The 11994-nt window shown below is 35.8% G+C and overlaps 1 protein-coding gene across 1 annotated transcript in view; it reads right to left on the reverse strand.

Moving 5' to 3' along the window:
• Positions 1-3984: 3984 nt before the first annotated feature.
• Positions 3985-11994, reverse strand: part of LOC106466286 (F-box/LRR-repeat protein 16-like) — an 18717-nt gene continuing 10707 nt past the window's right edge. Inside the window, exons 2-3 of the mRNA XM_022394267.1 lie at positions 4343-4491; positions 3985-4214 (exon numbers count right to left, since the gene is read on the reverse strand). Of these exons, the coding sequence (XP_022249975.1) occupies positions 4066-4214; positions 4343-4491 (298 nt within the window). The 3' untranslated portion in view covers positions 3985-4065. The remainder of the gene's footprint in view (positions 4215-4342; positions 4492-11994) is intronic.

The following is an 11994-nucleotide window of genomic DNA, read 5'->3' on the forward strand; positions in this document are numbered from 1 at the left end:
CCGTTATCTGTCAATAGATGGAGAAAAAATTAAGAAAAAATACTTGGAAGTTAATTTATCTCAATAGATGGAGAAACAAATAATAAGAAAAAATACTTGAAAGTTCAGTTATCTCTCAATAGATGGAGAAACAAATAATGAACTTTCAAGTATTTTTCCTTAGTTATCTCTCAATAGATGGAAAAAAATTAAGAAAAAATCCTTGGAAGTTCAGTTATCTCTCAATAGATGGAGAAAAAATTTAAAATATACTTGGAAGTTCAGTTATCTCTCAATAGACGGAGAAAAAATACTTGGAAGTTCTGTTATCTCTAAATAGATGGAGAAAAAAATACTTGGAAGTTCAGTTATCTCTAAATAGATGGAGAAAAAAATACTTGTAAGTTGAGGTTATCTCTCAATAGATGGAGAAAAAATTAAGAAAGAAATACTTGGAAGTTCAGTTATCTCTCAATAGATGGGGAAGCAAATAATGAGGAAAATGGAGAAAAAATTTAAAAAAATACTTGAAAGTTAAGTTATCTCTCAACGATAAAAATATATATGTAATCTGGTTTCATGAAATAATTTTGCGTTTGTAAATGTTTATTGTTGAGTTCTTTGTAATCATGGCAAAGGAAATTAATAACAAAAAAGCTTTAAAATTAAAATTCATTGACTTATGTAAGTGATTGGTGAATCGACTGTTAAAACATTCGATTCGTTTTCTAGATTACCTAGCTTCTCATAAATTAAAACTTGAGTTTATCATTGTAGTGCTCTGAGCTCGGGAGACTTTTCTTCGTTTACAGAGACTTAGTATTCTAAACTTTAATAGGTTTCGGTTTTGATTGCCTCACAGATAACTGGGGTATGTTTAAAACTCGTGATACTTCCTGTGATCTATTTCCGTTTTTTCCTGCTCTTCATAATCCCAGCTAGAATGTTTTCTATTTAGGTCACTTTGACATAAACTAAACTAGACTAAAACGATGAATAAATAAATAAATATATTTAATATATCGTGTGGTTGTTATTAAGCGCAAAGCTACATAATAGGCTACCTAAGTAGTGCCCACCACGGGTATCAAAACCAGATTTTTAGCGTCGTAAATTGATGATATGTTTAATTCACATAGAAACTTTGTTATTAAACTTAACATACGTGTTAATTTTAAATTCTAACAAAAAGTATAATTTGAAAGTAGGCATAGCTGAAAAGAAGTATATGTACATGTACAGGGCTCCTGTGTTTTCGGTGTTTATTTTAAAATATTTTCGAATTTTATGTAGGCTTCTGAAATATGTTGTTTTTTGGAGCTTTCGCTTTCTATTTACTGTATGACATTATTTTCCCCCATATTCTTCTATGTGCGGGGTCTAGTTTAATGTCTATTACATAACTTATTATATGCCTAATAGTTACTTCCACGTTAGTTTAAAGTTTACTACCCCTCAGTAGTTAGGGTGTATACTACCCCTTAGTAGTTAGGGTGTATTTAAAGTACTCAGAACGAAACAATACTAAATAGCAGAAGGGACATTGTTTGAATAACTGTACTGGATATGGGGGGGGGGGTGAAGTTAGCTTGAATCGAGTAATTTTTTTCAGTGTCTTCCTGTATTTATCGGTTAAATCGAAAATCCTGTGTAGTATTTTCTCATGTCATAAATATGCCTATGTGCAGTTAATACTGTAAAGTATTTGGCACACTGTCATCTGAGTCTCGTGGTTCTGAAGTTCAAACTTGAATCGCTATTTTGCGATGAGCAACAGGATACAACAATCAAGTTAAAAATATTCATATTTATTACGTACTCTAGACATTGTTACAACCAATCACAACAATTTAAGGGCGTCATAGCTATATACAGAGAGAAATATATTGTTCAGTAAAATACATAAACAGAGGGTTGATGGATAATGTTTTTCAACGTCAATAACTAACCTTTAAGTTTATAGAATTATTCTGAAAATCTTTAAAGCGAAAGTTGAGACACTGGAACGAGTGTGTTCGACCTTATAATTTACACTGTTTTATACTAAGACTTTATATTTTGTACCGACAATTGTATTGGGACCTTTCAATTTGTACCGAAAATTATATTGAGACCTTATGATTTATACCAGATGTTACCTTTGGACTTCAAAAGTTAAATATCGATTAGATACTTCTTAATCATTTAATTGTGATATCCACCATGAATGTGTAACTTACCCCTTTCTCCAAACAAACGAGTGGGACATTAATTCAATATAGTGTTTATGAAAATAACATTAATCACCTACGTAATGTTTTCAGCCGCGGCATAGCGGCTCATAGAACGGCTCTGAGTTTTTTTATTTTTAAGTACAACCTTTTAGCTCATAGCTCCGTTATCTCTTGAATGATTTGAGATCTAATTACAGTTTTGGACTCTGGAGGTCAAACCCTTTCGATTGATGCATTTGACCATGTCCAAAGTCTCGTAGATTAATTTAATCCTACCTAAAATAGAGATCCTAATGAGTAATAAAATTCAATCCGGTATACGCACGCATCACGCTTGATATTGCAGGCGCACAAAAATATAGCTAACAAAAAAGGAAAATAAAGGTCTTATAGATTAATTTACTCTAATCCTGCCTAAAAGAATGTCAAGTGCCGCGGCTATTGATGATTCACTCTTGTTTTAGTATGAACATATACCACAAAATGAGTGAAATGAATGCTTCTGTTACACTCGCGAGTTATTTAGTACTTTAGGAAATAAAAAATCACAAGTGGATGTGCAGAATCCATTTTTCGGGGGGAGGGGGAAACGAACCAACGTAAATTAGAGATCAGACACTACGTGCGTAGTGATCATTCAAAAAATAAAACAGCCCTGCATTTCTTAATACATTTAGCAAACCAAAACTGCAGATATGTTTCACTAAAGGCCCAAAATCAGTGTGTATATTTTGTTCAATTTTTCTTTTGCACTTGAATCTAAATCGTCTAAATTCTAAGGAAGGCAACATCAAACTTTCGGATATTAGCTGTAAAAAGATAAATAAAAAATGTCTTTACTTATAAAATTTTAAATACATTTTCTATCTGGCAGCAATAACTTAATATCGCAAGTTTATAAAGTTAACAAAATGTGAAATAAAAACAAAAACACCATTCGAGTCAAATTAAATTAAAATGTCAATTTCTCCCAGATGGCGCAACCGACTTGATATATTTTATAACAGTAAAAAGTCTAAAATATTATTGTTCTGTAATTTTATTCTTCTCACAGAGCTGGAAGGAAGACTATATTAACAAAAGCAATCACAACTATATTTGGTCCTAGGCCTAGCTCAGATCAACAGTGGCGTCTTAACAAACTTGTTACAAGTCTGCTGTTTCTGACATGTTGGAGAAGCTGCTGTCATTATTTAGGTTTAAGTTTGTCAGACCTCAGGCTGTTTTGAAAGTAAGTCGGAAAACCTGAAATTTTAGTAATTTTTTTAAATAAGAAACATTCTTGTCGTTCATATCACTGAGAAGTCAAAGATCAATAAATAAATCGAAACCCTGTGAGCTTTCGTAAGATAGGCCTTCTTTTTCTCAATTCTCTGCTTAAGAATTGAGGTTTATTTTCCGAGAGTACTTTCGGGTTTTGGGGGTTCTTGATTAACAATTCACCCCTGGAGAAGGAAGGTCTACTTCACGAAAGCGCTCGGATTTTCAGGTTTCTTATCTAACAAGTAACTCATCCCAGAAGAAGAAAGGTCTACATTCCAAAAATATTTAAATTTTTCTGGTTTCTCATTTAACAAAAAACACCACAGCAGAAGGAGGTCTATTCATCAAAAGTGTTCAGGATTTCGGTGTTACATATAAAAATTATTAATCTCTAATCAGTGAGGCCTAATTGTCTGTGCCTTCATTAGTCAGTTGTTTTATACTTTAAGCAGAAAAGAAAACATCAAAAAGATTTAGACAAATTTTATGCAAATCACAACTGCTTATTGTTAAGCTTCAACACAATGCAAGACAAAAATGTCCAGAATGTACTTCAAAACATTAGTATAACACTAAATTTTGCTAGAGGGCGTAACTAGATCCAACAATCTCAGTCTACTATCAAACATTTAGGAAGTTGATCGTGTAAGTATTTCAACAATTCTGGTGATATTCCTGGACAGTTTGTCAGTTCTAATTCTTCTAGATGATACAGCTGAACGAGTGAAGAAAATCCCTCTTCCGTTAGTAACTGGCAACCTGTAATTGAAATATATGAAAAGGCTTAATAACAATGATGAAAGTAAGGCTACTTAAAACTTGTTAAATAGTAACTGATAGAAGTAGAAAAATCTTATGTAACTCGTAATTGAATAGATTCACTTTACCTGCCAGCGAGAGTATCAGAAGGTTCCGCAACCTACACAACTGTCGAAGACCAGCGTCATGCACACGAGGACACCATCTGAGGTAGAGGGCGTTGAGGTTGGTCATTGTGGATATGTAACCAATTCCTGTGTCTGTGATACCAGAGCACCTGTTGGCCACAATGATACTTAGTTAGCATTTCACACACAAAAAAAAATAACTGGCCTGTACAAAAATTAACGGCTCTCTAGAGTGTTTGTTGAGCTTCACGTTTCTTAGGAAACTGCCATTAAAATTGTTTTATCGTAATGGTATGACGTCATCTCACGGATATAAAACGACTTAAGTGTAGGTTTGTGTTTGTTTTGAATTTTGCAAAAGCTACACGAGGGCTATGTGCGCTAGCCGTCCCAAATTTAGCAGTGAAAGACTAGAGGGAAGGCAGCTAGTCATCACCACCCACCGCCAATTCTTGAGCTACATTTTTACCAACAAATAGTGGGATTGATCGTAACATTATAAGGCCCCCACGCCTGAAAGGGCGAGCATGTTTGGTGGGACGGGGATTCGAACCCGCGACCCTCAGATTGCGAGTCAAGCGCCCTAATCACCTGACCCTTAAGTATAGAAAAATTGAGAGAATTATATACAAAAAATTACATCTGATCTGTCTATGCTGAGATGAGCTCAAAAACTTCAACTTTGTATTTTTCACTGAGCAATGCACATTAAAGTTATTAAGCAGCGCATTGTTGAAGTAGCTTTTTAAAAACTAGAATTTCCAAGAGATGGCGTACGATCTTGGTGTACATCAAAGGCTGATGATGATGACTGAACCACAGACATCGATAGACAACCTATTATGTATATTTCACATACGGTCCTTTGGTACAGAGTCCATTTGGTTCGTGACTCACTTCGGTAGTGAACTATTGAAACAATGAAACGTCCATGATGCTGTAGTCAAAGTGCCAGAGCATTAAGTTTCTGGGACTCCAAACTTGAAGCTGAGTTCTTAGCCCAATTGTTTTTGCAAGCCGAAGTTCCCAATAGGAGAATTGTTAGCCCTATCTTTTCTGGTGCTGAACTGTGGATGTAAAGTTCTCTGGTTCGTGCTCAGTTACCGACACAAAAAATATATAAAAGAATAGCACTCTGAGGCCGTAAGTGTGTTATAAAAGTGATGGTCAAATCCCACAGTTCAGTTTAACAGGAGTATCATAAGAGTTGGTGGTGCGTAAGGTTAAGTGGCTACCTTCCCTCTAATCTATCACTTCAAAATTAGGGACGACTCGCACAGATAGCCCTCGAGTAGCTTTGTGCAAAATCAACAAACAAAATATTTTCTGGAAGCTGAGGTTCCTAATTGAAAATTTGTCAGTCCTATATCAGGGATACTAATTATATTTCATCTGGAAACTGGTGCTCCAAAGAAGGAGTTATTAGTTCTATCTTATCTGACAGCTGAGGTGCCTAAAAGGGAAGTATTGTTTTTATCATATATATAAATATATATTGTTACGTCTCCGTTTGTTAATTAACTTTCCGTAACTTCGATATAAAAGAGGGTGACAACGTGACGGGAGAAGAATGTAATGTGTGTGAGTAGATAGTGAGTAATTGAACTGCAGTCACAGGGTATTGTTGAAGTTAACGTTCGTTCGTTATAGTGTTTGTTTTAGCGCGAATATTGAAATTAAGTGTATCGTAAAGTTATATTCGGAAAGAATAAACCAGTTTTATTAAGTAAAGACTTGTGTCGTTAAAGTTTCGTCGAAAAGTCATGTGACTCGCTGACGCAACAATATGTAAATTATATCTTGTGTTTCACTTTTTTTGGAATCCTTTAGGCACTTGTATAAAGATTATCATTTTATTACAGGACAAACTCACATGTCATTATTTGTACTAAGAAGTTTTGTTCTGAATTTAACAACATTATTCTGCGCTGTTACCAAATTTACAGATTGTTTATTAAGCCTATAAATCAACATGCTTGGTAAAAAAATATTCTATTGGACCATGAATGTCCCAACTAATTTCATCTTGATAGTTTAGTTTATCTGTTAATAGTCACATATCTAAAGAACATCAGATAATATAGATTAAAGATAGGGAGAGGTTTTTAATAACACATGGCATTGCTTCATGGCTGTCTTCATCAAATCTTCATGGATTGTGCTTAGCTTAATGGTTAGTGTCCCTGGACCATCTATTCCAAGGTTCATGATTAACATCTCGTTGCATAAAAAACTCCCACTGCCACAGATGTACTATACACTTTGGGGCCATAGATGTGCTATACACTTTGGTGCCATAGATGTGCTACACACTTTGGGGCCATAGATGTGTTATGCACTTTGGGGCCACAGATGTGCTACACACTTTGGGGCCACAGATGTGCTATACACTTTGGGGCCACAGATGTGTTATAGAGTTTGGGGCCATAGATGTGTTATACACTTTGGGGTCACAGATTTGTTATACATTTTGGGGCCATAGATGTGTTATAAGAGCAATGGTCGAATACCACTATTCGTTCAGATAAGAGATGCTGAAGAATTGGCGGCGGGTTTTGTTGACTAGCTGCCTTCCCTCTGGCCTATCTCTCCAAAATTAGGGACAGCTATGCTCAGATAATCCTTGTGTGGCTTTACAAGAAAATTCTAAAAGAAACAAAAACTCCCTCTTTTGTGTGGTATTCGTAGTGAAACGATTTTAATAATAAGTAATAAGTTAGGCTCTCTAACTGGAGGTTCACAGAATACTTAAAAACGGAGAATAACTCTCTCTAATCTACAAACGGGATCATCAAGAAGAACACAAATATGTATTTACACAATAACAAAGTTAAACAAGGGCAAATGTTTATTGGTGTCGAACTGATAAGATCGAGATGAAGACTTTATTTTAAAAAACTTTTATCAGTTTGTTGTGTTCCTTCTGCTAATGGAAGTTATACTAAAACCTCAAAACATAATACACAAACAAAGCCACTTTTGCACACAAAACGCACCTCACGTTCACGATCTATGTCCACTGTGATTCGAGATTGAGGACGCGCCTGCACTTGACCTTTATCCGATTCGAGGACTTGAAAGATAACTTCTCATTTCTGGAAATCTGGTTATTTTTCATACTCTCAAAAACAGGGAGAGTTATAGTGTTACTTGAGCAAAGTTGTTCCTTCAAACTAAGAACTTTGAAAAACAAAATAATTTAAAAAATATATAGGACACTTAACTGAAGGAATATTAGCCACATAGTATCATCCTGTACTACATTTGTAAACTTGTAAAGCTATTATATTCTAATTGCGATAGTTTTTTTTGGGGGGGGGGGCGGAAGTTACTCTTGTCTGACCAAATAGCTGGATTTAATCGTCCCCTTTATATCGCACCCATGACCCCAAAATGTGGAGGGATATTTTTTTTTTTTCTGTTTGCAGCAACGGGATGCGTATAGGGAAGCCTTAGATTCAAGGTTATGTGTACTAACCAGCGAACTATGATTTATCCTGAATCTAATAGATGGAGGAACAAAAAAAAAACAATCTTTTGGAATAAACCTTGAATAAACGTTTCTTTAACCTTCAATCTGTGTGTGTGTATTCTTAGTGTTCCTACTATGGACAGATTCCAATATTTTCTTTAACTTACTACAGACACTAATGTGGAACCTACTGGCCAACACATTTATATATGCTTAACATTCTTTTCTTAAACCAGATGTTAAAAACAAAATACAACTAATTACATCCTGTGTTTCTGGGTGAAGGTCTCGTCCCTTGATGTCATCTGGTTTTTCTTATAGATAGTTGTTTTAATTTTCTCGACCGAAACCTACCTTGCTTACCGTTCTCTATTTTTAACAAATAACGACACCAGGAAGAAAACAGAACCTGCGTAAGAGTAGTCCTTGGAGATCATTGACGAAAAAACAGCTGTGAGCTCGAACAGGATATCTAATCTTGAAGCAGATAACTTTATATAATGGAAGTCCTTGTGTGGTGTAAGTGCCATCAGACTAGGTGACGTCAAGAGTTTTACAAATAGGCTAACCTCGAAATGTCAAGCAAAATCATGACAAAGTTTGTCCTTGTAGGTCACACCTGTATCTCAACAAACCAACACTAGAATTTTCATCTTTTTATCCCCACGCCCCCTAATCACTCAGCGGTATGTGTGTAGGTTTCGATACCCGCGGTGGTCACAACAAATATGACCCATTGTGCTTAACAACAAACAGTGATGTTAAGGTGTGAAAACAACGGTTGTCAGTCATAAACAAAAGTGTATCATCTCTTCTGTTTATGTACATAAACAATGACGTTAAGGTGTGAAAACAACGGTTGTCAGTCATAAACAAAAGTGTATCATCTCTTCTGTTTATGTACATAAACAGTGATGTTAAGGTGTGAAAACAACGGTTGCAACCGTTGTTTTCACACCTTAACGTCATTGTTTATGTACATAAACAGAAGAGATGATACACTTTTGTTTATGACTGAGAACCATTGTTTTTACACCTTAACGTCACTGTTTATGTACATAACAGAAGAGATGATACACTTTTGTTTATGACTGGTCAGTCATAAACAAAAGTGTATCATCTCTTCTGTTTATGTACATAAACAGTGATGTTAAGGTGTAAAAACAACGGTTCTCAGTCATAAACAAAAGTGTATCATCTCTTCTGTTTATGTACATAAACAGTGACGTTAAGGTGTAAAACAATGGTTCTCAGTCATAAACAAAAGTGTATCATCTCTTCTGTTTATGTACATAAACAGTGATGTTAGTGTGAAAACAACGGTTGTCAGTTATAAACAAAAGTGTATCATCTCTTCTGTTTATGTACATAAACAGTGATGTTAAGGTGTGAAAACAACGGTTGTCAGTTATAAACAAAAGTGTATCATCTCTTCTGTTTATGTACATAAACAATGACGTTAAGGTGTAAAAACAATGGTTCTCAGTCATAAACAAAAGTGTATCATCTCTTCTGTTTATGTACATAAACAGTGATGTTAAGGTGTGAAAACAACGGTTGTCAGTCATAAACAAATTAAAATCCACCATTTTTATTTATTTTTTAAGTTACTAGACAACTCGAGTAAGTAGTGATCTCAACAAGAACAAATGTTTCTTGTAAATCTGACTTTCTGGTGAAAAATTGTTTTTAAAAATGTACCCACGCGCCTGAGAACCAACTCATTCACCTTACATGGACTTACAGAAGACGTTGACATTTCCAAAGTCTGATATATCAATTAGTGATTAAATTCATGTCAAAGTAATGTATTTATTTTTCATTCTTAGCGTTCTGCGTTTACCTCATTTTTCTCGTAAAGGAGCAGTTTTTGTTTAAATCACCCCTGTCTCGGATTCTACACTCCACTACTCCACACCATTCAGGTTATTGTTACTGTGAGCAGACGTAGGTGGGGTGATTCACGAGCAACTGGAAATAGACCTGAGTGTTCTAAGAACAGATACTACTTCAACATAACGAATCAAGTGACAAATCCCGTAAAAAAAGAAAAGAAAAAAAGACAAGCTTGTTAAAAGTGAGATTGGATTACGATAGTTTAGGTAATCGTAATCCTGTTGTAGTCCTCTCATTGTTCTGAATTATTGGCCGAAAATTAGGCTTAGAACTCAATCGTACATAGTAATCGGTCATTTGGTCTTTGAAATGTAATATTAATTATATTTTCTGGGTTGATAATTTTTGTTCTTTAAAAAAAAATGTCTTGTAGGCAGTGTTTGCTCTTATAAAATCAATCTTCTGAAAAAGTGACTTTTCGGCATATCCTCAACGCTCTGTAGTTCAACGTTTCGGCATATCCTCAACGCTCTGTGATTCACCGTTTCGGTATAATCTCAACGCTCTGTGACCCAATGTTTCGGTATACACTCAATGCTCTGTGGCTCATCGTTTCGACTACCCTCAACGCTGTGTAGATCAACGTTTCGACTACCCTAAACGGTCTGAAACCCAACGTTTCGGCATACCCTCATAGCCCTATGACTCAACGTTTCGGCATACACTCAGTTCTGTAGCTCTGAGCATGTATCCTCTGAAGGCTGAAAAACTTGCGCTAAAATGTCAGGGGGAGAAGAACATATGTCGAAACGTCTAGCTCTGAAAAAACCTTGTCTATAAGTATACAATGAATACTGAAACGTCGTTGAGCTTCTTCCAGTCTGAGGAGGTTATCCTAACGAAAATAAAATGGGTCGAAACATCCAACTCTTTCTTGTCTGCTACATATTCTTCCTCACGATTAGTGCAGTGTTGTTCAGTTTTCCGAAGTTTGAGACAAAATGTGACGTGTGGGATCAGTATTGAACTGTCGTGTTTACATCTGTGTAACTTTCAAACAGACCACGAATGATTCTCCCCCTGTTCGTTATTGTGCAAAATATGTATGTTGCCCTCTTTATCAATAATCGGTGCTTAAGATATAATTTAAACTTCTTGGGTTTGTAATTTACACGGGGGGTATGTCCCCCTCAGTTTTTTTTTGTTTCATTAACGAGAAATTGTCCCTTTCCGCATTTCAACGCCATTAAATATGTATGTTGCCCTCTTTATCAATAATCGGTGCTTAAGATATAATTTAAACTTCTTTGGTTTGTAATTTTACGCGGGGGGTATGTCCCCCTCGTTTTTTTTCCATTAACGAGAAATTGTCCCTTTTCGCATTTCAACGCCATTACTATTAGGATGTGCTCTTGCAATAATTATTCCTTTTCCTTCCATACCTTTGAAACAAAACTTGTGCCCCTTCATATGCTGGAACTAGGGTTTTGGATTTTATCTCATCTGTTCGACAAACCTCACAGTATAATGATTGCGTTTTCAAACAATTGTGTTCCGGTATCTGGTTCGAGACGTGACGCTGCTGAACGCACTCTGTAGACGAGTTATGAAAGTTAGTGTCAGTCTTGTTATTCGGTACAAAGAGCCTAAAACAAAAACCTTGTGGCAGCGAGTGCTGCTTGTTTGGTATCTTCTTTGTAGTCAGTAGCTCAAAAATTAGAGACGGTTACACCTAAAACCTAGAGGTCTCTGACGTTAGTGTTTAGCCTACGTTCTCATAACTTGCCGATCAGATTGAAACTTCTAATTTTGCTATTCGTATCCAAAGTCCCCTAGTGGCACAGCGGTACGTCTGCGGACTTACAACGTTAGAAACTGGATTTCGATACTCATGGTGGACAGAGCAGAGATAGTCCATTGTGTAGCCTTGTGCTTAATTACAAAGAAACAAACGTATTCAAATACAATCATATTACATTAACATATACGAGGCCTGAATCTCGGGTTTGAATCTCCATCACTGAACATATACGCCCTTTCATCCGTGGGGGCGTTATAATGTGACTTTCAATCCCATTATTCGTTGGTTGAAGAGTAGCCCAAGGTTTGCGCGAAATTCAGAAGAAACCAATTAAACTGTGCGATTTTTTTACTTAAATAAAAGGAATAAGAAGCTGATGTTTAATATACGACAATTTATTTATTTGTTTGTTTGTTTGTTTTGAATTTCGCGCAAAGCTACACGAGGGCTATCTGCGCTAGCCATCCCTAATTTAGCAGTGTAAGACTAGAGGGAAGGCAGCTAGTCATCACCACCCACCACTAACTCTTGGGCTACTCTTTT

The sequence above is a fragment of the Limulus polyphemus genome, unplaced genomic scaffold, assembly GCF_000517525.1.
Source record: "Limulus polyphemus unplaced genomic scaffold, Limulus_polyphemus-2.1.2 Scaffold2213, whole genome shotgun sequence".
In the NCBI taxonomy this organism is placed as follows: domain Eukaryota; kingdom Metazoa; phylum Arthropoda; class Merostomata; order Xiphosura; family Limulidae; genus Limulus; species Limulus polyphemus.